Here is a 26,331-nt window from a genome sequence, read left to right as displayed (position 1 = left end):
CAGCCTTATCAGTCTCCACAAGCTGAGATTGTGGAAAGCAACTTCTGAGGAAGCTCGCCAGCATGGACAAAGGTATGTGCAGAACGTAGTCACACCAGCCACAAACCCAGGAGTGTATTTTATGGGTTCTCAAGGTTGTCTGGAACCTGAAAGATCATCTAGTCCAACCAACAGGGAATGTTCCAGGGACAGATAATCTCTTTCTGCAACTCCTTCCCAGTGGGACCTATGATAGCCTTTGACTTGTCCTCTGCATTTTTGTTTCTCTTGCCTCTGGAGAGACAGAAGCCAACATTTCTTTGGCTTGGACTCACTGTTAGGGACTCAGAAGACTCACAGAATAAATTGAACACTAAGGTTTCAGGACATTTCCTTTTAAAAATCTCTCTACCCAGATGTCACCCTGTGGAGAAAGCTCCCTGGATACAGAAGGAGAAAATGTAAGATGATAGAGAGCTCATGCAAATAATTATTTTTGGTGTGTTGTTGGATTGTGCAGAGAAGGCATTTTATAAAAATACTCTCCAAGGAGGTGAAACTACATTAAAGAAAAGAGAGGCACCGTTTTCTCAGAAATACCACCCCAAATCAAAGCGTTATTTAAACCTTGGCCCAAGGTAGTTTTCAAACCTGATGGTAACAACAGATCAGAAAACTGGAAGCTTAACAATTGTTCAACATAGGATTCTGGCAGGGAGAATCCTAGATAGCTCATTAGTCATTCAGGATTAGTTACCTATCAGGTCAGACTAAGCACTTCGAGTGGATCGTGTGAACCTCTCAGGTAAACGAAATGAATGAATTCCCCTCCCCTGTCTTTTTTAAAAGCAAGAAGCTGAGTTTTGGCTCAGAGATGGTACGAAACTCATTTAAGATTATATAGGGAGTAACTGATAGATTCAGGACTTGAAAAATCTGCTGAACCCCAAAGTTCATGATCTCTATACCAGTGTTTTCCAAACTGGGTTCCTTGGAGCACGCTAATGGTTGGAGGCCATCTTTGGGGGCTGGGGTGGGCGTCGGGAGATGAGAAGTGGCCATGTGAATGGGGTTCTCATTTTCACTCCAGCTTTAGCCAGGGCTGCCCTGCTTTTGCCTGCTTGATATTTTGGATTCCTTGAAGGACTTTGTTTGAAAAAGAGTGCCACTGCTAAACAATGTATTGAAAGCAAGTCATCTATAGTACGCCATCCCCTACAAAGAAATGGGCAAACACAATCATTCAGCTGGCTTGGAAACTGCTTTTGTTTAAGGCTTATAGTTCTGGTTGTGCTACTACATGCTCTTATCTTATTCAGCTTCAGCAGGGCACTAACAGCCAGTCACTGATGATGGGTGCTGGTCTGGAACTGCCATTAATAATAGAGTGAATAGCGTCGGACTTGTTCCCTTTGAGCTGCCATGAATTGCCATATGGGCAATGCATGTGTGGTCTGTTCTCTCTTGGGGGCTCCATGTCAAGTCTTCTACCCCTTCCACTTTCTGGTCCCATTGAACCAACTGAGTGCCTGTAATTAAAGGCAGCGGGTGGCAGGCTGACAGGATCAGTGTCAGCGTCTGTCCCCTCTGAGAACCAGGGAATATTGTGGCCTAAGTTTTCCCATCTGTGTAACCCGATTGTTTACGTTTTTATGCATCTGTGGGCAAAATCTAAAAGTGGGTGCCACTTATCTTCTCCAGCTTGCTATCTGTTCTACGTGCTTTGGGAAAATAGTAGAGGTGTGTCCCAAGGGATTTTTTGGGGGGCTGTTTAACCTAATTGAAAATGTAGGGTGCTATGGCTTTAAATGCATTGCTATTCTGCCCCTTGTGTCACTGTAGAATGGACAACAATGACGTTCTACTGAACATCAATTACAGACATTTTAGGAAGGGAGGAAGGGTTCAGCAGTTTTTTGAGAATCACACTGTATTACTCAAGCGTAATGAGCCAAAAAAAAAAAAAAAAGGTCTTGTTTTTTATGCAGCACTAGTACAGACCCATGTCCTGGACATGTAAGTGTCTTTTCTGCTTCATTGTGGGTTTGGGAGGCACGAACATTCTGGCTCTGGGAACTAAGCTGAAATGAATATCATGGATAGAGCTTTTGCCAACTAATTACAGACCGAATATTCAAATACAGGGTTTGCAAAGTTCCAGCTACCTAATGGCCCTGCCCAGAGCCCACACACACAGAAAAGGGTTTGAAAATTATTGGCAATGCCTTTTACATTCTTTTACAAATCCAGCATTTGTTTTATTTTCTTATGTACAAAAGGTAAACCCCAAATGAAAAGAAAACCAAATGAAATCCTTTTGGCCACGCTGACTTTAATTTCCCATGATTTCATAGTCACAATTAATCCTATCAACAATAGGCTGTCACCACAACATTACATCTGTTTCACAGGAAGAATATCAAATTTGGCTATTTCAAGAATGTTAAAACAGAGAGAAGAGATCATAAAGCAACCTGGGGGCAAAGGATTCTGAGATAATCACTCAATTAACAGCAATCTAAATGTCAAATCTCCAACCAAGAATAATGAAGTTAAAAAAGGTCTAAACCCACTTCCACTTGGGTGACCCAGCATAGGAGGCCCGATGCTATTTTGTGATCATTTCGCATTTCTCATTTTCCCAGAGGACATGGACCACTGATGTGTGAAACAAATACAATTAGGTCATGGAATACCTAAACTGTCAGTTCATAGCTGGATTTTGCAAGGTCCTGATATTTCCATAGGAAATTCTGGTACCAGTGGAGTCGTTTGGAATCTAACATGGTAATGGTACGTAGGGGTCAACTGATAATGGCTCAGCTGACTTATGGCAAAATGGACATAACCTGGTGCCTTGATTATCCAGTGCTGTTATAACAGAGATATCACAAGTGGATGGCTTTAACAAACAAAAGTTTATTCTCTCAGTTCAGGAAGCTAGAAGTCCGAATTCAGGGTGCCAGCTCCAGGGGAAGGCTTTCTTCTCTGTCAGCTTTGAGGGAAGGTCCTTGTCATCAATCTTCCCCCACCAAGGAGCTTCTCAGAGCAGGGTCCAAAGGATGTGCTATTCGTCTGACTCTTGTTTCTTGGTGATATGAAGTCCCCTGTCCCTCTACTCACTTATCTCTTTTATATCTCAGAAGAGATTTAAAACACAATCTAATCTTGTAGTTTGAGTCCTGCCTCATTAATATAACTGCCGCTAATCCCACCTCATTAACATCATAGAGGTAGGATTTATAATACATGGGAAAATCACATTAGATGACAAAATGGTGGACAATCACAAAATACTGGGAATCATGGCTAGCCAAGCTGACACAAAATTTTTGGGGGACACAATGCAATCTGTAACACTTGGGTAAGAAGTGAAGCCAATAGTAACATCACACAGGCAAATATTTTATTCTACAGGTTGGATCACTTAGCGTTTACTCTTTTAGCTAAAGTAAATTATTAAAAATTTTCTTTCTTTTATTTATTTGTTTTTTAAAGAAATGCACCTTTGTTGCGTAAGGATGCCCTCAAGTAATCCACCTACAGGTTTGTTTTAAGCCAGTTAGCTCCTTGGCCAGATGCTGTGCCTGATACTTGCACACAGAGTTCTCTTGGAATCCAGACATGGTTTCTTTAGAATCACTGAGGCCAGAAATGGACTTGTTTTGGTGTCTAACTATCGCGTGCACATTTTAGAAAACAATATAGGAAAACAAATATGCTTTTTAAAATTCATAATCTGTAGAATTTGTAAAACTGCTATCATTTTAGCATGAGCTCGGTGCTGACCTTTGCAGATCAATCATAAATAATAAATTCTCCCAAGAGAAGTACTTCTAGTTGAAGTGGGAAAAAGATGAACTAAAGCTATAGGTCCTGTACCTTAAATATTAGCCTCTTTGGGCTTAGCACTTCGGGGAGGGGTGTGGTGGAAATAATACATACAAGCATATATGAATACACTGCCTTAGTTTACAGAGACATAATATATGAATTTCTAAAAATGATCTATACCTGCTGCTGATATAGTTTCTAATATAATCAATAATGCCATTGTACAAATTTTCATGGACACACAGTATTAGCCCATCACATACACAGCTCTGACAGACCAATTTTACCCTGCCTGTGACAGTACAAAAATCAACTGAAAAAAATCTTGTGACCAGTTGGAATTAAATTATGTACCTGTTACAGATTGTTCACTAGACAATGAAGGAAATGATCAGAAAACAGTTTGAAAATTATCGGCAATTCCCTTGAAATTCTTTTATAGTTTCTGTAGATGTTGCTGGGCTTTCATCTACATTGGTTCCCACCTAAATATCCAGAAGGTCATCTCCACTTTCATCGCTCTCCACAGTCAGTTGCCGGGTCCACCACTTCTTCACCTCAGAGCCACAGGAAGCCGTGTCCGTCATAGGGTTCATTTTGCACACTACGGATTTCATCGTTGTCCTTCCTCCAAACCGTAAGTTGACGGAAGACACTGAATGGCTTATTGGTTTTGGAGCTGTGGAATTAACAAGAGTCTATGAGCAACTGGGTGTTGTTTCACCCTATTGCAAATGTTTCCTGAAAAACCATGATATTCTCATTGGTAATGCTTTTGGCTGACATGTCCTGTCTACAGATGTTAAATACAAATCCTTTTCAGCACTCTATTTTGTATATCTATAAAAGATTTTAAACCACACTAATGAACAACTAGTAGTACCATTTGAAAAAAATGCTGCTTTCACTTTAGATAATCACAAAAGCTAGAAAATCACTACAAGTTCCAAGTTGGGTAAATATAAGTGTCATAGAAGTAAGTGTGTGCAGCCCGTAAATGGAAGAAGTGTAGTCCTAACAAATGCTCTTTTTTCTTCCCCACTTGCCTTCTCAAACTCAGCAGGTCCCTAAGAGCATGCCTCATTTCTGACATCTGAATCATTGGAGGCACTATTGACAACATTCTCTCTTTTATCCATTTAGGTGACTGTTGATTTTCCCCCAGGTCATCTCTTCTAGCTGTCCCTTCAGTTTCTTGACTGCTGCTACCAGCTTTGGTCAGGGTCTTATCTCTCTACCTTGATACTAAGTCAGTGTTCCTAAAATACGGACTCCAAATGTCATATCTTGCTCAAAAATCTTTATTGGCTCCTATTTACCTACAAAGCCCTGGTGGCACAGTGGTTAAGAGCTTGGCCGCTAACCAAAATGTCGGCAGTTTGAATCCATCAGCTACTCGTTGGAAATCCTATGCGGTAGTTCTGTTCTGTCCTATAGGGTTGCTGTGAGTCAGAATCAAAGTGACGGTAATGAGTTTTAGTTTATTTGCCTGTGTAACTCTTTTAGCTAAAGTAAATTATGAGGAACCTGTACATAGATCAAGAGGCAGCTGTTTGGACAGAACAAGGGGATACTGAGTGGTCTAAAGTCAGGAAAGGTGTGCGTCAGGGTTGTATTCTTTCACCATACCTATGCAATCTGTATGCTGAGCAAATAATCCAAGAAGCTGGACTATATGAAGAAGAACAGGGCATCAGGATTGGAGGGAGACTCATTAACAACCTGTGTTATGCAGATGACACAACCTTGGTTGCCGAAAGTGAAGAGGACTTGAAGCACTTACTAATGAAGATCAAAGACCACAGCCTTCAGTATGGATTACACCTCAACATAAAACAAAAATGCTCAGAATTGGACCAATAAGCAACATCATAATACATGGAGAAAATATTGAAATTGTCAATGATTTCATTTTACTTGAATCCAAAATCAACACCTATGGAAGCAGCACTCAAGAAATCAAAAGACACATTGCATTGGGCAAATCTGCTGCAAAGGCCCTTTTTAAAGTGTTAAAAAGCAAAGATGTCACTTGAAGAATAAGGTGCACCTAACCGAAGCCATGGTATTTTCAATTGCATCATATGTGTGTGAAAGCTGGACAATGATTAAGGAAGACCAAAGAAGAACTGATGCCTTTGAATTGTGGTGTTGGCTCATGTACTTTGGACATGATACCAGAAGGGACCAGTCCCTGGAGAAGGACATCATGGATGGTAGAGGGTCAGCAAAAAAGAGGAAGACACTTAACAAGATAAACTGACACAGTGGCAGCAACAAAGGGCTCAAGTATAGCAATGATTGTGAGGATGGCACGGGACCAGGCAGTGTTTCTTCCTGTTTTACGTAGGGTCTCTGAGTCAGAAACGACTCAATGGCACCTAACAACAAAGCAGCTTACATGAAGATGGTGACCAGATCGACTGCAAAGTATAAGCTGAGATAAAGCAATGGCTCGTACCTTCTTTGAGAGCTTTGAGATTCATTTGTGGACTGCTTGTATCTGCCCACTCTCTCTTAGATTAAACAGATTTTGCATATGTTGGAAAATGCTTTAATTACACACTGGAAGCCTTTGGAAATTTCTTCCTCTTTTCTTTCTAGATCTTGACTACGATGTCTTACTATGTTAACAGGTTCTGTTTTCTCAAACACGATGCCTTAAAATAAGGGCTAATGTAGTTGTGTTTGGAGAACAGTTGTTTTGAGGGTAAGGTTTATGACAATGGATACACTTTTCATTGTTTCACGGTGTGTAAATACTTTAGATGTAGACCTCTATTTTGAAATTCAAAACCTAAAACTCACATAGAGAGTAAATGCCTTTAAAATGCCTCAATAGAGAAATGACTTGATATACATACCCGAGGGCAAGCGCCATTGACCAAACTTCCTCTGGGGTTTCCCAGTGTCTCCTGAGTCTTGCCGACTTCCTCCTCTATCTGACAGAGTGGGGCTCAGAAGCTGCTGCTGGCTGCTTGTCTGCATGGGAGAAGAATTGAGCAGTTACTGCTCTTTTATTTTATTTTTTAAGTTTTGTTGTGATAAAATATATATAACAATGTGCTATTTTCACCATTTTTAAGTATAGAATTCAATGACATTAATTACACTCACTGTCGTACAACCATCACCATTAACCCCTTCCAAATGTTTGTCATCACCATCAACTGAAACTTAGTATTCCTGAAGCAATGACTCCTCATTTTCCCCTCTCTCAAGCCCTGATAGCCCTAATAAACTTTGATCTCTATTTTGCACTTGCAATTCTAGATATTTTATATAAGTGGAGTCATACAACATTTGTCCTTTTATGTCTGACACTTCACTTCGCATAATGTTTTCAAGGTACATCCATGTGGTGTCATGTATCACAACTTCATTTCTCTTTACGGCTGGATAATAATCCATGGTATAGATATTCCATGTTTTGTTTTTCCATTCGTCTCTTGATGGCCACTTGGGTTCTTTCTACGTTTAGTCTATTGTGACTAATGCTGCAATAAATTGCTGATTCTTAACGCTGCATTCCCTGACTGCACTGGGTTGGGTCCCCTTTTAGTTTTAAAATTGGAAGAACACATGGCAGGAAAGCAAGTGGGAAAGATGAGATGGCTCCATTGTGCCCACAGTGGGGAAAAGAGAAGTAAAAATGGGTAAGAAGAGTCAAGGAAAGCAAAAGAGCCACCATTCCACACTGCAAAAAGAGGCACGGCTCTCCAGGTAGCAACCCCCATCACCATGTCCCTCTCACAACTGAGGACACCATCCTTTAGACCTCTTGTGTCTTGACTGGTCAACCCAGGGCAAGGATGGTGGCATTCTAGGAAGGAAGGTGGGGCAGTGGGGCCGGCTGATGTACTTTGCCAACCTGGAAATCAGTACTTAGAGCTTCAGGAAAAGGGTTCTTAGCAGACAAAACTCTATGATGGGCCCTGGAAGAGGAGGTAGCTGATAACAATGTAAGACTAAAGTCAAACAGAAATGCTGAGACTTACCACACATTTTACCCATTTGCTGCTTCACCTATTGTCTTCTTCTTTCCTAGCCAACAAGCTTTGGTCTTCCATCCCCACTTGGTCTTTGGTTATCTCTTCGACTGTTTCACGTAAACTTGAAGACCTTCCATAATCCTCACTACCCGTTGCCTCATCAGCCCTGTCTCACTGGCTGCCCTTACCTTATCCTGGCTCCCACATCAGCTGTTGCCAGCCATGCCCAGGACAGACAGGTTGCAGGGTCACTGTAGAAGCCTCCCGCCCCCTCCTCTGTTGACTATTCCTGTGCAAGTCCCTGTGCGGGTGGCAGAAAAGTCCTTTAGACTGGGAAGCTGACAATATGAAATTCACATGAAACTGAGCTACGGAACAAGAGGGCCTCTGGTAGTGTCCTGTGGCCTTGGAGCCTTAGGCTTCAGCATTCATCCTTGGCCCCTGACTGTGCTGCTACACCCCCATGAAGCTTCGTGCTGCCAGAGGGCTCGTCTCAGAATGCTGGATTGGCTCGATGTCGTGAACCTCAAATAATAATTGCACCCTCGCAAAGGAGCAGGGCTTCCCTGCCAGCTGTTCTTCACAGCACAAGGCTCTTCAGGCGTCTCATCGCTCTCTGTACTTTTTTTTTTTTTGGATAGACTTGTAGATTGCAAATGAAAATATGCTGTGCCCTGATAAAGAGAAGTCCCTCAAGCTAATCCTCCCCAAAATCCATTTGCTTTTCTGGTGCCCAGCTAAGGAACGATGAGACCTCAATGAGCCTGAGTAATGAAAAGCAATTATAAGCATTTTCACTGGCTTTACTACAAATCTCTATGACTTAGTGAGCAGAAGAAAACAGGGCAGAACTTCATGCAAGTCATGCTCTCCTGAGTTATGTCACATTGCCGGACTCATTAAGTCCTTACAGTTATGATGCTAAACTCTTTAGACAAAAATCAACAGAAGTATTAAGTGCTGCGCATTAATATTTATTTGGTATCCACAAAAGTCAGGATCTTTTGAAGCAACTTAAACTGATTCCCGAAAGCTGAAAACCCAGACATAACCTGTTCCCATTGTTGGGAGCAAATGTGTCCCTACTGTTGTTTTCCATTTTAAAAAATTCCTATTAAGAATATTTTCACCTTGCTTGAAACATTTATGTGGCCAACACCCATTCATTTTTTATTAAAGAACTCCCCCCTTCCCCACCCCGCCCCGCCCAGGACACCCTTGGAGGGAGACCCATACCTCCGGCTGCACGTTATTATCCTGGCTGTTAGCGTTGGTGTCCTCGCTTGGCTGGGTGGTCTCAATGCTGGGAGGATTCAGAAACCGGCTCAGCTCCTGTTGTTGACTCTCTCTCAGGCTGTGGATGATGCTGCATGACTGTTGCTGCTTCTGTAGAATGAGAATGGAATGGAACATAATGGAAAACTACGGAAGACCACGATCCCCCCGCCCACTATCACCCAAATTGCATTGTCTTCTCCCTCTCCAAAGAACCTGTGTTCTTGGTAACCTCTTAGGAATTTCCAGATAAGGGCCTTTAACTAATATTGCTGCCATCATCAGACTGATGTAAATGACGGCTTAAAGACTTAGGAATTGCCCTCCTCTTCCTCCTTCATTTGTGTAACAATTGGAAGAGTTATGATCAAGCTTCTGTTTTGTTTAAAAGAGAATTTCTTTAATTACTAACATGGACTTTTTTTTTTCTCCTTTCTGATTTTATTCCATGTTCATCAAGTCAGTGGTGACTGCCTCTTTCCTGTAAGTTATAAGAGACAAATAGCCTTGCAGTAACGAGTGAAACATTGGCTCTTGTCTTGGTTCTGGACTGAAGCAGGCCCACCCAGCAGGACTATTTGGCTTGGCACATACTAAGGCTGGGAAGTCTGGGGGTGAATCAGTGAGATAGACTAGAACAATAGGAAAGACCTGTGGAAACAGCCTTGACAAAACTGTGTCTGCATGCAAAGGCCACACCCTGAAGAAATGCTCAGCGTGTAGAGACAGTCTCACCACAGAGCCCATAGTCTGCAGAAGCAGTCTAGAAATCGCTTCATCTGCTTAGCCTGGCTTAACCACAGCTTTGTCTCTCAAGAAAACAGGGGCCAAGCATGCATGCAAAAGGTAGCCACCTCTGCCAGATGACCTTCTCTCAGAAGCCACTGCGATATCCAGCCCACTGGCGGGATTCGAACTGGCAGAGTTAGGGAACTGTACAGGCACCACAACCCATAATGAGTGATGCTAACAGTCCCAGAGCCCTTTGCTGCAGACTCCATCTTGGCTGGGGGCTGCGCACGCAACTCATTCCCATAGCTACACCAATTCCCCCAAAACCCCCGCCTTTTCTCAGAAACTGCACGAATAAAGAAAGGCCACTTAACATAAACTGGTACACATAGCAGTAACCTCCCTGACTCAACTGAGTCAGTCCTTTGGAGAGGGCTTAGTCCCCCAGCTGACTCCTTTTGCTTGACTCAAGCAAAATAAATCTTGCTGAGGATAAAGTTTTTCTTTCATGTGTATTCTTCCTTGGGAAAAGACAAGGATGCTTTGTGTCAGATTGGCAACTGGTAACATCAGGACTTTTGTGTCCTCTCAGGGCCCAAGGGGGCAGATTTGATCCCTGGAACTAGCAGAGCTGTGGTAGGCCTGCTGTGACTGGGCCTCAGTGGGTAGTTGGCCTTGCTATAGAAGACTGAGATGTTTCACTTCTCTGGGTACCTTTTCCCCCACCAATTAAAAAAAAAAAAAAAAATCGTGCTTCTGCAGTTGATGCTGTTGTCCTGAGGAAGAGGATACAAAAAACTCTGCTATATATAAATGCTTAGTTTGATTTTTTTCCCCCTGTGTGTTTGAAGCCTATGTTAAAGTATCCATAAAGTAACTTCCTAATAGGCATGCCCACTGTAGACACAGTATACGCTGACACAGCATATGTTCACTGATTTATGAGTTAAGAGAATCTCATAAACTTAAAGTCCAGGATGCAGCAAACAAAATCATTATGTTACCAGGAGAGGTGGCTTTTAATTAAAGACCAAAGAACATTATTAATAGTATGTTGGAATTTTTAGGAGCAATTGAAAAGTCATTTCATAAATTCTGTGGTCAGTCAATATATAGAGGTTTTGGAATCCTGAACACTTGCACTTAATAAATGGAGATCATAAATATTTTAATATCAATAAAATGCTTTTTAAAAATTTATGTTATGTTAGATAAATGTGATTCAATCGAAACTTCCCAAGGACTCTGTTCAAGAGTAATAGGCCTAAATTGGGACTAGAGTTAAGGTTTGAATCATCATCTGACCATCACAAGTGGAGGAAGTTGAGATGGTTGAGGAAGGGGTGTGGGCTAACTACAGAAGGATCTAATCCTGTTGTCCATGAAGCTCTTTTCTTTCGTCCTTTCTTCTTCAAAAGAAAAGCATAAAAGCCCGACATGCTTCTCGTTCCACTCACAGCTCTGATGCGCTTTAAGCACTTTTTCAGCCACATGCGAATGGTCTGCTTGGCCACTTCCTCCTCTATGGTGTATTCCAGTTGCTCCCTGGCCAGGAGCTCCTCCAACTGCAAACTTTTCCGGATGTCAACTGACCGGTAAGAAAGCATGCTGGTGGGGGAAATACAACAGCGAGCTTAGGTCCCATGCAGCTGAGATTTAGACCCTTAAATGTTTCAAAATTCAGAAGGAACATTAGTCAACCCAACAAGTATAGTAGCATTCTGATGCCACCCCTTACTAGCTGTATGACCTTGGGCAAGTTATGTAACCTCTCTGCATTTCTTTCCTCATCCGTAAGATGGGGATGGGGTGATACTTACCTTATTAAATGATTGAGTTAATATGTGTATGGTACTTATGACAGTTAAGTGACATATAAGTAGTTGTAAAAAAAAAAAAAGATCCAGGCTAGGCCCTGATCTCCATTGTAAGTTGCTTAAGTAAAGACTCTGAAACTTTCCCTGTAGAAGGAAGAGTGCTCCCTCCATACTTTCTTTACCTTTAGGCTCCAACTGGGGCTCATTAATACATAGGCTGTGGGTCATGTGTGTCCCCCCAGCCCCATTTTCCTCTCAATTTATCTAATTTGTCCCCATGTATCTTCTTATTCATTAATTTTAGAGGGATACAAAGTCAGGGTTTGATACACACTTCCATTAACCCTTTGGCACAGTATGCCAACAGAATGACAAAATGGAGCTAACACTGCTGACCTGTTGCATCAGGACCCGTTAGCAATGAGGCAACTCTCAGTGTGTCCAGGCTGAGAGGTCCACAGCCAAAGGAGGACGCAGCCCCTTCTGGCAGCTTGGTACAGCCACAGGAGTTCAGGTTATGGCTCAACCCCTGCTTACCCCTGGCTGTGAGCTCAATTCTACCTCCGGAGCCTAAATCATAACATGGGAAGTTCTTGAGGGACCCTGTTTTACGCAGCACTGACACATGGCTTTCTCTTCTTTGTTAAGCTCCTTTCGACCATGGGAGAAAAATATGTTTGCTCTTCTCTTTCCTGACTCACCAAGAATCTAGACTTGCTTAGCTCTTCTCATTGTATACTGGGGTAGAGGAATAGGGAGGGGCAAACAATGTCACTGTTGACTTTGCCTGGGGTCCATTTTTATTAGATGCACCCTTGGATTAGATTAGATTGCATTATATTAGTTGTGTTCCAGAAATGTTGAATGTAAATTATTAATGACAACAGTATGGCTGTGTCCTTCAATTTCAACCAAAAAAAAAAATTGTCACTAGAAGAAAAGATTAGTAACTTAACATTCTTAGACTTATAACCTGCTTTTTTTTTTTCCTATTCATATGTATTTTCTGTCACATCTCTTTCTGTTTTTCAGCTTGCTCCTTGCAAGAAGTGAATAGTGGGAGGGAAAATTGATCAATTGGTAGAACACCCAGATCTTTCCTGTTCTGATCTTTTTCTAACTTTTAGCCACAATGTATATCACAGGGCTTTGAACCGGTTCTAAACAGTTCAGTTACGGCCAATGAAAACAAGACCGTGCTTCAAACTAGTTGGAATTGGTTCAGTCATGGCTGACAGAAACAAGGGCAGCCTATGCCTTGCATAGCAATGAGACCTCTTGAACATAAGCTTTTGACCCTAGTAGGAAACAGGCAGTGATGCCCCATTCAAAGATGGTGGCTGACTATGCTGCTTTGAACGTGTGTGGCTCTTTACAGTTCTGCTGATAATTCAATCTCCTGATCAGGCTCCTGAAACTGAAAGTTCAGGACTGTGAAGAGTGACATACATTTGAAGTGGCATGATAGGCCACAATCTTTGAACACAGCATCACTGCCTGTTTTCTACTCTGGTCAAAAGCCCATGTGCAAGAGATTTGGTTGCTATGCAACTCATATGCTGCCCTTGTTTCCATCAGCCATGACTGAGCCCTTTAGAGTCAGTTAGAAGCCCTGGTATACCATCATTCAAAAGCAAAACCCAAACCTATTGCTGTAGAGTTGATTCTGACTCATAGCGACCCTGTAGGATGGAGTAGAACTGCCCCACAGTGTTTCCGAGGAGTGCCTGGTGGATTCCAACCGCCAACCTTTTGGTTAGATACTATCATTAGGTTCCTGAAATTTGTGACAAAATACCCAATAATAAGCTTGTTGGATATTTGCATCAGCTTAAAATAGCTACCACTAGTCAGGGGTTCTTTTTCGTGCTATGGACTCCTTTGGCAGTGGAGCCTATAGAACATTTCTAAGAATAACGTTTTAAATGCATAAAATAAAATACATGCATCGCAAAGGAAACCAATTATATTGAAATCCATTTCTCACTTTATTTAAAAAGGTTGTGCTGTAGTAACATATCAGTTTCTTTACTAGTGCGTGATAGTTTTTTAGTGAAGGTTAAATGACTACTGTAACCCTGGAGTGCTGATGAGCATAAAAGATATTTTAAGATATCAGCTACAATGGTAATGTGATCTGAAAACATTTATGATTTCTCTTGGTGACAAAGACATAGGTACTGCTAATATCAGCTATGGTCTATTGCCTACATTTATCATTGAAGGAGATAGATGCTGCATTTCAGTGAGTGAGTAGGGAAAGTAAGGTATAATTGTTACCCTTTCCAAGCCTATATAAAAAAAAAAACAACCCAAACCCATTGCCGTTGAGTCGATTCTGACTCATAGCGACCCCATAGGACAGAGCTGAACTGCCCAATAAGGTTTCCAAAGAGTGCCTGGTGGATTCGAACAGCTGACCTTTTGGTTAACAGCTGTAGCTCTTAACCACTATGCTACCAGAGTTTCCTCCAAGTCTATAGAGACCTGAACTTTATCCATGAACTGCTTGTTGAAGAAGTCTCCCAGAGAGAGGAAAGGCAGAGCCCCAATCGCTGACCATTAACTGTGGACTCTCCTGAACCAGTTTCTTCATCTACAAAATGAAGGGGCAAGACTATGCTCCCCAAGGTCCCTTCTAACTAACTATATCATTCAGAAACTCTACAGTCAGAAAGTAGCATTTCCAGGGATGTCAGGCAACTGATCTCACTCCCCCATGTGATACACTGATTTGGAAATGATCTTTACAGGACAATGAGAAAGGCCACTTCACACCTGAGTCTGGGGACCCTGTTTTACAACCATGGTGGATGTGGCACTCTAGGTTACTAACATACTTGTTAATTGTGTTTCACAAGGCCTCTAATTATCACAGCTTTAGTTTTTGCACTCGTTTAGCTCTGTGATATCGAGTTGTGAAAGCCCCCACGTACCTTAGGACGTCATGGAAGCTGACATCACCACCATTGTGCAGCCTCTCCATTTCATAGCACATGTGCTTAAACAAAAGTTTGTCTTTGTCGAGGTCTACCTCCAGCCTCCCCCGCAGCAGCCTCAGCAGGAACTTCACGCGAAACGTTGGAATCACCCCCTGGGTAGCAGAGCACAAGAACTGGTAAATCATCATTAGGCCGTAATGATTTGCTTGGGGTCCTGTTTTCACAGCCAAAAAAACCCAGGAGATATTTTCTCAAAAGATAGCACAATTAGCACAGGCATGAAGAAAGTTCTCGGTCTCATGGGTGGCTGGATGATATTATGTGCCCTAAGAAAAGCATGGGATTAACAGCTGAGCACCCACAATCACTGCTGGTGCTTCTCTTCCGGTTCTATGGGATATCACAGCACATAGTTTGGAGCTAAGGAGGACACAGAAAGCTCCCCTCTTTTTTACTTGGATCCAACCTTGCGTAAACCAAGCTTATGTCCAAGTAGCCCATTTCATTGACTTAGTCCTGCCCACTTGTTTCTCTTTAACACACAGGTAGAATGTGTCCGTAATACATTGGTAGGAAACATGGATAATACACAGTTCTCCTCTTCACTGAATCTGAATGCTAGGAACTTCTTAACATTTATTACAAGTTGTTCTTCAATTGAAAGATAACTCCTTTTCAGCATTTCCTCCATTATTAGAACAACTACATACAAGAGGAGGTTGCTCACAGCTCTGCTCTTCCTCCTAGGTCAGAGCAGATCCAGGTCCTGAGAAACTAAGAAACATTGCTCCCTTCCAGGCAACAAAACCTCACATGCCAGCCCTGACCATTTCTTTGAATTAAAGCACTAGGCAAGATGCAGGCAACATTGGTAACCCACGAATTCCTATTTTTTTTTTTACACTAATGTGACTGATGTTGTCTTCTTTGATGTATTACATCTGAATGTTGGATGGTGTTGTCATCTTCTACGAGTATGTTAAGGCAAAACCGGTTCCTGTAGGCAGCAGTCATGGAGATACAAGTGCACCGAGAGGAGATTCGAGAGCAAGAGCCAGATGCTCACACATGCTGGTCGCTACTTTGGCACAAAGACCGAAGAGACTGGTCCTGGGTGAGGTGGAAAACATCAAAGACAAGGACAGCACAGGCCTGGTGGAGATCACCCATTGCTGGGGCAGACCATGGCTCTAGTCTAGAGACCCGTCATTTACTAAGCCTGCTCTGTTTCTATGGGTTTTGCGTTCCTAGTCAACTCTTGCAGAAACTGTTTTTGGATCTGCCCTCAGGTCTTTCCATGGCTGAACTTTTCTCATTTTTCAGATGTTGGGTCAAATGTCATCTCCTCAGACAGGCCTTCATGACCACCCCTATGCCAATCACTCTCTACCACATAATCTTCTTCAAAGTGTTTATCGCGTCTCGAAGTTGTCATTATTTCACTGTTCACTGTTTGTCTTTCACTATTAGAATGTGAGCCCTACAAGTCTGGGGTCTCTCCACCTTGTTCATTGTTATATCCCCAGTGTCTAGAACTATGCCTGAGTGTTTGCTAGGTTGAAGAAAGAAGAGGATGAGGAGAGGAAGCAGCTCCTGCTTTTGGCTAATTCCAGGAAATCCTGGGTAAGCTTGATGATTAAAATGTTCAAATAGTAACTCAAAAATAATTCAAAATAATAGCTTCTAGATCTCATGTAACCTATTTGTACTTTTACTCAGGATGGCTGTTTTAGGTTGAAGTAATCATGAGTACATAATACACTGTCCTTTTGGTAGTTTTGGAGCCCTGGTGGCTTAGCAGTTAAGAGCTTGGCTGCTAACCAAAAGGGTTGGCAGTTCAAATCCACCAGCTGCTTCTTAGAAACTCTACGCAGTAGTTCTACTCTGTCTTATAGCATCACTATGAGTCAGAATCAACTTGATGGCAATGGGTTTTTGGTAGTTTTACTTTTTCTTTTGCCCTAAGCCCAAGGCTGATTTCTTTGGAGTCCCCTTGACTTCATTTCCTTGCTGGTCTTCTGAAAGTTTGAAGAAGAGGATGTTCATGGTTGGAAATGACATCAAGAGGAACCCTTCTGGCACGGTTTTCCCTCTTCCCACCTATAATATTCTGTTGAAGTGTCAGTGACCAAAAATCCAAAAGACCCACTGCTGTTGAGGGAATTCCGACTCATAGCGACCCTAGAGGATACAGCAGAACTGCCCCATAGGGTTCCCAAGGCTATAAACCTTCACAGAAGCAGATTGCCACATCTTTGTCCCAAGGAGTGGCTGATGGGTTTGAACTGCCAAACTTTTTTGGTTAGCAGCTGAGTGCTTTAACCACTGTGTCACCAGGGCTGTCAATGACAGATTTCTATAACTCAGAAATGGCCATTCAAAATGCAATATATGTCAATTTCCAACAACAAAACGCTCTGAATGGCTGAGATATGGCGGTCAGTCTGCTGGGGGGTGGGGAGGGTGTGAAACAACAGTCTTCTCTCCCACCTCTCGTTTATCATCCACCATGTTCCATATGATTTGAAAATGACGCAGATCGTTATAACTTAAAAGCTGGTCCTCCTCCGTAGAATAAAACAAGGAGAAATTCTCCACAATTATAGCTAGGAAAAAGAGAAAGAAAGAAAAATTCAGAAGTTAGATAATTCTGTGAATTTGTCACTTTTTTTTTAGAAAAAGTAAAACACCTCTTAAAAATAATAGATTTTATCACCTGCATTATAAGCCACATTTTGCAAGTGCTTTCAGTATGGTTTCCAAGGTGGCATGTTTTACACTTGGACTAAGCTATCGATCTAGCTCTTGCCTTTCCAAAAACGTGAAGGTCACGAGCACAAACACACGTTCTGTGTATACAGCTATTCATGCCAGTTGGCTTTAACTCTTAGTTGAGAGCTCCAGGGCAGTTTTTAAAGGCCAAACTGAGTTCTGCGTGGCTCCAAAGCTGGATGAACAACGTGTATCTTTCAAAAACATAGATGTGACATTTTGAGGCAGAAAAGGTAACCCTCTCTGAGATTTGTTCGACTCCATCTACGAGAAGAGCTCTCTTGAAATTAATGATCACAATAAATAGTACAACTCTGGAAATCGCAATCAACTGTCATTTACATACCTTCCAAAGGTCTTTTCAGCTTCTGGATTGAGAGGTAACGATTTCTAATTAATGCTACCAAACACCCACCCCAAGCAATCCAGGATAATTACTTGAAAATTGTACCTAATTATCTAAGTACCTGAGCTTAAAGGGATTAAAAAATATTCAACGAACATCACTTACCTACAAGCAGATTTAGCATGATGTAGGCAATGATGACATAAAATGAACAGAAATACATAAGTGCCCCGGCGTAATTTCCACAGTCTGTTGCCCAGTATGTAAATTTATCTGGAGTACAAAAAGGAGGCTGAACCTTTGGGGGTGGGGTGGGGTGGGGTCGGAGAGGGAAGGAAGGGTGAAAGTAGAGAAGGTAGAGAAGAATAAAAATTTCTGTTAACTGACTGCAGTTAATGAACACATTCCTAACTGTACAAAATATAATTAACATCAAAGTCATCTTTCCAAAGCTACATACATTGGTGCCTGATCTGTAGCAAAATCAAAAGGAATATTTCATTTATTCTATGCTTTTGGTCCTGAAGAGTCCCAAACTCATTGCCATTTTTAGAACCACGTAGAAATGAACTGTCTCTTAACTAGATACCCTTTTTGCCACCTCTTACTATCTCCAAGTGACAGGTAGTCACTGTGACGCAAATTACAAAGATTCCAAATGAAAAGGCATTTAAAAAAGTATCTCTGATTTAAATAATAGGTTAAGATACAGGAAGGTAGATTTGTTGTTGTTGTTAGGTGCTCTTGAGTTGTTTCTGACTCATAGCGACCCCATGTACAACAGGATGAAACACTGCCTGGTCCTGTGCCATCCTCACAATTTTTGCTATGCTTGAGCCCATAGTTATAGCCACTCTGTCTATTCATCTCATTGAGGGTCTTCCTCTTTTTCGCTGACTCTCTACTTTACGAAGCATGATGTCCTTCTGCAGGGACTGATCCCTCCTGATTACACGCCCAAAATATGTGAGACGAAGTCTTGCCATTCATGGTTCTAAGGAGCATTCTGGCTCTATTTCTTCCAAGACAGATTTGTTCATTCTTTTGGCAGTCCATGGTATATTCAATATTCGTCATCAACACCATAATTCAAAGGTGTCAATTCTTCAGTCTTCTGTATTCATTGTCTAGCTTTCACACGCATATGAGGCAATTGAAAACACCATGGTTCCCGTCAGGCATACCTTAGTCTTCAAGGTGACATCCTTGCTTTTTGACACTTTAAAGAGGTCTCTTGCAGCAGATTTGCCCAGTGCAATGCGACTTTTGATTTCTTGAGTGCTGCTTCCATGGGTATTGATTGTGGATCCACAGTAGGACAAACTGACGGACGCGTAGGAAGGTAAATTATATACAGCAAATTCATTTTAAAATTGTTTGAGGAGATGCCAGTAATCTCCATTTTTGGAGCACAGTTATGGGGTGTTAAGGAATATCATAGACCTCATAATGAAAAGTTTTACCATTATTCAATAGCCTAGTAAAAAATGCCAGCAGCTCTGAGAAACCTTCCTGGTTTCTCTCAGACAGGGAAAGGAAAAAAAAAAGCTGGCTAGCTCTTTCTTTACATTCCCATAGCATTCTACTTCTACTGTTATTTAACAAAAAAAAACCAAACCCACTGCCATCGAGTCAATTCCGACTCATAACGACCCTATAGGACAGAGTAGAACTGCCCCATATGCTTTCCAAGGAGAGCCTGGTGGATTCGAACTGCTGACCTCTTGGTTAGCAGCCATAGATAGCACTTAACCACTACACCACCACTGTTATTTAGAACTTATTTAATTCTACCTTGTATTATATTGACCCGTTGCTGTTGAGTCAATTCCGACTCATAGCAACCTTATAGGACAGAGTAGAACTGCCCCACAGGGTTTCCAAAGCGCAGCTGGTGGATTCAAACTGTTAACCTTTTGGTTAGAAGCCAAGCTCTTAATGACTATGCCACCAGGGCTCCTGCATTATATTAAAAAAAAAACAAAAAACTGAAACCTGTTGCCCTCAAGTTGATTTTGACTCATTATGGCCCTATAGGATAGAGTAGAACTGCCTCATAGGGTTTCCAAGAAGCGGCTGATAGATTCGAACTGCAGGCCTCTGGGTTAGGTTTGGAAAACTGTCCATATTCATTCATGCGTTAAGTTCTACTGTGAGCTAGGTTTGTGTCAAGTGTTGGCGGTAGACTGATGAGCAGAGCACAACCAGTCTAGGACAGACACAGGCGCTGTCCCTCCCACATGTTCCCATTAGTCTAGAGCTGTGTTGTCCAACATGCTAACTACTAGCTGCATGTGGCTATTTAAATTTAAATGCAGCTTTAAGTTAATTAACACAGACAAAATAAAAAGTTCTGTTCCTCGGCCCCACTAGTAACATTTCAAGTTCTCAGCAGTCACATATGGCCAGTGACTCGCTGATTGGACGGCATAGATATAGAACATTTCCATCATGGAGGGAATTTCTGTTGGACAGCATTGGTACAGGAGATGAAGATATTAAAGAAAGTAATTAAGCCAAGGAGCCCTGTGGCACAATGATTAAGCAGTCGGCTGCTAACTGAAAAGTTGTTGGTTTGAGACCACCAGCCGACCTGTGGATGAAAACACCTGGTGATCTGCTGCTCCCATAAAGATATCAGCCTAGGAAACCCTATGGTGCAGTTCTACTCTGTTCTACTGACTCAAGGGCAAACAATAACAATAATTAAGCTGATAATTCACTACAGTTGTGACAAGTTCCACAAACAAGGAACGTACTCTCAGAACATAAAGAAGTCCCTGGGTGGTATGAACGGTTAACGCACCAGCTGCTAACTCCAAGGTTAGAGTTGCAAGTCCACCCAGAAGCACCTCAGAAGAAAGGCCTGGCAATCTAATTTTGAAAAACCATCCATCGAAAGCCTTATGGAGAAGAGTTCAGCTCTGACACCCACTGGATCACCATTAGTTTAAATCGACTGGTCCACTACTGGTTTACGGGTTTAAGAACACAAAACAGGCAGTCTTAACCTAGAGCAAGATTTCTCAAGGAACTGGTGTTTACAACTGAGACCAGAAAGATGAACGATGATGAGGAATTAGCTCGGTGAAGGGAGAATACCAAAGGGAGAGCAGTTCAAAGCCCTTGACCTAAGATCCCTGAGGATGCCTTGCAACTGTTGAAGACCTAGCACCTAGCATATGGCCCAGGTCGAACCAGAGGCTCAGTGGGCTACTGCTGAGTAAATTAAGGGTGTGGGGCTCCCTTGTTTAGACTTGACTTCAAAAAGGGTCAAGGTAGGAGGGGAAGAGCAATGCTCATGTGATGTGTATTTGTTGAATGGATCCACAACAGCTCATGCTGGGTAAGTTGATTGTTTTTCTTTGTAGGTTCAGACCTTGTAATGTAAAAGAACGCAATTTTATGGATGAAAAGGGTACATATTTTGTACCAAAGACTTGACATTAATGAGGGTGATGCCATTAATATCGTACTGCCAAGACGTTTCCTGATTCTAAGTGCAGGTAGCATTAGCGGTGAAGAGATATTTACCATGCAGTCATGCATGATCTTGTTCCAGTCTTCTCCTGTGACAATGCGGAACAGGACGGTAATAGCTTTGCCAGCTGAAGAGAAGTTTGCATGCCTAATTTGAGGGGGGAAAAAAAAAGAATAGCAGAATGTGAGTAGTATGGTTTGTCACCACCCAGACAGGTGGCTTTTGCAACAAACTCGGTTCCTAAGTTCTCATTCCCAAAAGTTACACTCCCTTTTTCATTTGTTATTTCTATCTGCCCTTATTCTGTTAGCTGTCTGAACAACCCATCCCTACCACGGTACCACCAGTTTATCACCATGTGTCTTAACGACTGAGTGACCAAGCCTTGGCCATTACAAGGATTCCTTTTTACAGGAGAATTATGCTGTAAAAGGTGGAGCAGCTATGTATCAAATAATAAGTAATTCCTGCGACCAGGCACATTTCTATACACTTGGTTATGTCAGGATTTTTTTTTTTTTAACTATAAGATACTTGCATAAAATTCAAGAGAATCTTTGAAAAATGCTTTCCATATATAATAGGCATTTGGGGGAGCGGTTCTAACTTCCCATGTTTTGCTTAAAAAAACAACAACAACAAAATAAAGCTAACTCAAAATTACTTAATCTCAGATAGTAATTATATACATATGGGAGCTGTAGTGGCGCAGTGGTTAAGAAAGAGCTAGGCTGCTAAGCAAAAGATTGGCAGTTTGAATCCACCAGCTGCTCCTTGGAAACCCTACGGGGCAGTTCTACTCTGTCCTACAGGATTGCTATGAGTAAGAATTGACTCAACGGCAACAGGCTTCTGGTTTATATATGTGCGTGTGTGTGTGTGTGTATACACACACACACACATGCATATATATATAACATACATACATACACATATATATACACATATATTGGCAACATGTGGGTAGAAAAAATGCTGGAATTCTTCAGGATATTAGCAGAGATTACCCCTGAGTGGTGGAGTAATGGATCATTTTTGTTTTCTTTTACTTCTGAATTTCCTAAGGTTTCTAAGTAAACATGCGTGTCTTTCTCAATGAGGAAAATGGCGTCTGAAATCTGGCCAAATTATTTTACTTTAATTTCCAACTCACTGCTTTTCCCCCTTAGTCTTTATAACTGACCAAAAAAAAATTCAGGTTATTATTATGATTTTAATTCATCTGTTTATTGTGGTAAGTGTTTCTTTAACAAAATATCCGCCATTTTGACATTTTTTACGTGTACTATTCAGGAACATTCATTACTTTTGCCATTTTATGCGACCATATCTCTGTCTGTCCAAATTTCCCCATCACCCTTAAAAATTCAGATTTTCATTCCTGATTTTATAACAGAAACTGTCTCCTTGATAAATGAGTAGAAAGGTGAACATACACTGACCTGTTAATGTTTTCACCGTATTTCACAGTACCAAATAAAACAACTCCAGCAAAAGCATAACACAGCAGCAACAAGAACATCCCTACTATGATAAAGAAGCTTTTGTACATGCTGACCACCACCGTCAGAAGCAGCATCTTTAACGTCACCTGTGTGGAGAGAGAGAGAACATCCCATTCATTAAGTCAAGGAAGGCTGGAGAAGTAAGTAATATTTAAATAGGTTGGCACAAGAATGACTCTTAAAGACATCACATGAATATTGCTTCCTATCAGATATCAAATCAGAATGCTGTTCAAAGACCATTAACCAAACCCAGCGCCGTCGAGTCAATTCCGACTCATAGCGACCCTATAGGATGGAGTAGAACTGCCCCGTAGAGTTTCCAAGGAGCGCCTGGAGGATTCGAACTGCCGTGCCTTTGGTTAGCAGCCGTAGCATTTAACCACTACACCACCAGGGTTTCCTCAAAGACCATTAGGCACAGAGAAATTCTACTAGCACTACAAAACGTTCACTCAGCAAATACGCAGAAATAAAACAAGTAAATGGTAGGAAACATATCCAAGATAGCTAAACTACTCATGCACTTTCATATTTAGTATTTGTTTAATTTCGGCTTAGGATTTCTAGTAATTTGTTGACCACAGCCCTGACTGACACAGGATGAGGACCCAGAAGGACAGCTAAAGTCAACTGGCCACTGTTCCTTTCTTCAATGAATATGTAACTTTTGGTAGGTTCTTCATGATGTACTTACATGCTTCCCACAGATAGAGAAAAATCTAAAGACGATCACGCACGCGCCCATCATGTACGTGTACGCATTCTGAAATTTAAACAGAAGAGAGTTGTAATTTGCACAAAAGCTTTTGTTACAGTTCCATTTTTCATTTTAAGTCTTCTGTGAAGTCTACTGAGTAATTAGTTTAATAAAATGTGAAAATTCCTATAAGACATTTATCTAAAAACGTGCTGAAAAGGTCACTGCCAAAGCTCATGAATAAATATTAGACATAAAATCAAATCTTAAATGAAACTATGGGTTCTGCTTTGCTCAGCTGAGTTCTGTATTTTTAAATTTATTTTACCTAAAATAGTGGCCAGCTCCTCTGCAGACAGGATGAGGAAAACGTAGGACCACAATGCAACAGGAAGAAGTAAAGCAAAAGAGGAGATACAAGAGTCCTAGCAAAGAGGTCTCACTTTGGGAAAGATGGCCGGAAGTCAGAATCCTTCTCTCTGAAGATCTTTGGAGATCTCTGAAGACCAGCCAGCCACACAGGCATAATTGCCGGCTGGTTTCAGAAAAGTCTTACTGGTCCGGGACACATCAGGTTTTTCTTTAAGTGTGTGACTAGCAGCAAGAGATGAGTCTGTGCATTTTATAAATAAGGAAGCTTCTGCCTCAGCTGAGAAACAAAAATCCTGCTGGTGGTAACTGCAAAAACAACTCTGGCATTAAGCTGTTGCCAAAGCATGATTATTCACTAGGAGGCTTGCCTAGCCAAGTGACAACAGTCACAGATGGGCCCCTGGGAAGGGGGTCCAGCGAGCTCCTTGGTGAGTAATGAATGTGTTGCACAGAAGCATCCTTGAATGTGAACAAGGACAGCACCTTCCTTAACAATAGTCTAGTGAAGAACGATCATCCTGCTAAGACCAGAGGTCCTTGGAGGACAAAAGAGGCAGGCCGAATAGGCAAGTTGGTCTTTTGGGGCTAAGATTTCCCCTTTATGCACACCTGGGATTAGCAAACTTCCTCTACTCTTCTGCTGGGAGTGGGTAAATTAGCTTGTGAGTACAGTTGTCTGGAGAAAGACAAACGTGGTGTCATGGATTGAATTATGTCCCCTCAAAAATGTGTGTATCAACTTGGTTAGGCCATGTGTGGTTGTCCTCCACTTTGTGATGGTAATTTTATGTTGAGGGAATTACGGTGGGATTGTAACACCACTCTTACTCAGGTCACCTCCCTGATCCAAGGTAAAGGCAGTTTCCCCGGGGTGTGGCCTGCACCACCTTTTATCTCTCAAGAGATAAAAGGAAAGGGAAGTAAGCAGAGAGTCGGTGACCTCATACCACCAAGAGAGCAGCACCAGGAGCAGAGTGCTTCCTTTGGACCTGGGGTCCCTGCACCTGAGAAGCTCCTTGACCAGGGGAAGTTTGAGGACAAGGAATCTTCCTCCAGTGCTGACAGAGAGAGAAAGCTGTCCCCTGAGGTGATGCCTTGCATTTGGACTTGTAACCTACTAACCCAACCCAGTGCCGTCGAGTAACCTACTAGACTGTGAGAAAATAGATTTCTTTTTGTTAAAGCCATCCACTTGTGGTATTTCTGCTATGGCAGCACTAGATGACTAACACACATGGACCTTGCTGTTTCTTCTTCCCATGTTGACTCAAGACCTATTGTAGAGCTCCCTTTAAGCTCTAGAAGTAATGATACCTAACAGCATCTAGGATGATGACCAAAACCTTTAGTTAGATTATAAGGTCCTGCAAGGTCTGACACCTACATACTTACCTAAACATATTTTACCATGCTTCACTTGCTTCTACTTCAGTTACATTATCTATTGTCTCTCCAGGTCCTACACTATTCCAACATAGGGACCAAAAAACCAAACCAAACTCATTGCCGTTGGGTTGGCACTGGGGACAGCTGCCTAGAATTGTCTCCTCTTATCCTACAGATTGAACTCAATAATCACTCCCTGAGGGAGGCCTTCTCTCTGAAGGAGTCACATCCCACTGTTATGAATGTAATTGTGTTTCCCAAAAACATATATTGAAGTCCTAGCCTCTGTACCAGTGAATGTGATCTTGTTTGGATATAGGGTGTGTTATGGATTGAATTGTATCTACCCAAAATACGTGTCAATCTAAGACTGAGTATTAAAAAAAGAAGGCGAGTTACCTTTTCAATAATTTTTATATTGATTACATGTTGAAATGGTTGTTATTGTTGTTGTTAGGTGCCATCGTGTTGGTTCTACTCATAGTGACTGTATGTACAACAATGAAACACTGCCCTATCCTGTGCCATCCTCACAATCACTGCTATGCTTGAGCCCACTGTTGCACCCATTGTGTCAATCCATCTCATTGAAGGTCTTCTTCTTTTTTCACTGACCCTGTGCTTTACCAAGCATGATGTCCTTCTCCAGTGACTGGACCAAAGTATGTGAGATGAAGTGTCACCATTCTCCTTTCTAAGGAGCATTCTTGTTGTACATCTTCCAAGACAGATTTATTTGTTCTTCTGGCAGTCCATGGTATATTCAGTATTCCTCAGCAACACCATAAGTCAAAGGCATCAATTCTACTTTTGATATGTTGTCTGATATATGCCATTGAGTTGATTCTGACTCATAGCAACCCTACAGGACAAAGCAGAACTGCCCCATAGGGTTTCCAAGGTTGTAAACCTTTGTGGATGCAGACTGCAAAATCTTTCTCCTGTGGAGCGGCTGGTAGGTCCGAGCCACCATCCTTTTGGTTAGCAGCTGAGCACATAACGACTGTGCCACCAGGGCTCTTGCCCATTCAAAACCAAACCAAACTTATTGCCGCAGAGTCAATTCCGACTGAAATGTGGCAAGTCCAAATTATGTTGTGGTTGTAAGTATATGTGTTTTGGTTAGCAGCCGAGCACTTAACCACTGTACCACCAGGGCTCCTTCCTTTCCAATAGTGAGCTAAAAATATATGATTAA

The 26,331-nt window shown here is 41.8% G+C and overlaps 1 protein-coding gene across 2 annotated transcripts in view; it reads right to left on the bottom strand.

Moving 5' to 3' along the window:
• Positions 1-3,795: 3,795 nt before the first annotated feature.
• The window catches only part of NALCN (sodium leak channel, non-selective), a 380,765-nt gene continuing 358,229 nt past the window's right edge, over positions 3,796-26,331 (bottom strand). For both annotated transcript variants that reach the window (XM_064275254.1, XM_064275255.1), the window contains 10 exons: positions 23,373-23,441; positions 22,613-22,761; positions 21,224-21,317; positions 17,855-17,987; positions 17,062-17,177; positions 14,566-14,723; positions 11,270-11,420; positions 9,042-9,191; positions 6,678-6,795; positions 3,796-4,492 (listed from right to left, as the gene is read on the bottom strand). In XM_064275254.1, the coding sequence (XP_064131324.1) occupies positions 4,299-4,492; positions 6,678-6,795; positions 9,042-9,191; positions 11,270-11,420; positions 14,566-14,723; positions 17,062-17,177; positions 17,855-17,987; positions 21,224-21,317; positions 22,613-22,761; positions 23,373-23,441 (1,332 nt within the window). In that variant the 3' untranslated portion in view covers positions 3,796-4,298. The remainder of the gene's footprint in view (positions 4,493-6,677; positions 6,796-9,041; positions 9,192-11,269; positions 11,421-14,565; positions 14,724-17,061; positions 17,178-17,854; positions 17,988-21,223; positions 21,318-22,612; positions 22,762-23,372; positions 23,442-26,331) is intronic.

Source organism: Loxodonta africana, chromosome 23 (assembly GCF_030014295.1).
Source record: "Loxodonta africana isolate mLoxAfr1 chromosome 23, mLoxAfr1.hap2, whole genome shotgun sequence".
NCBI classification, from domain to species: domain Eukaryota; kingdom Metazoa; phylum Chordata; class Mammalia; order Proboscidea; family Elephantidae; genus Loxodonta; species Loxodonta africana.
Note: the sequence above shows the minus strand (reverse complement) of the source record. Positions and strands in the feature narration are given on the sequence as shown.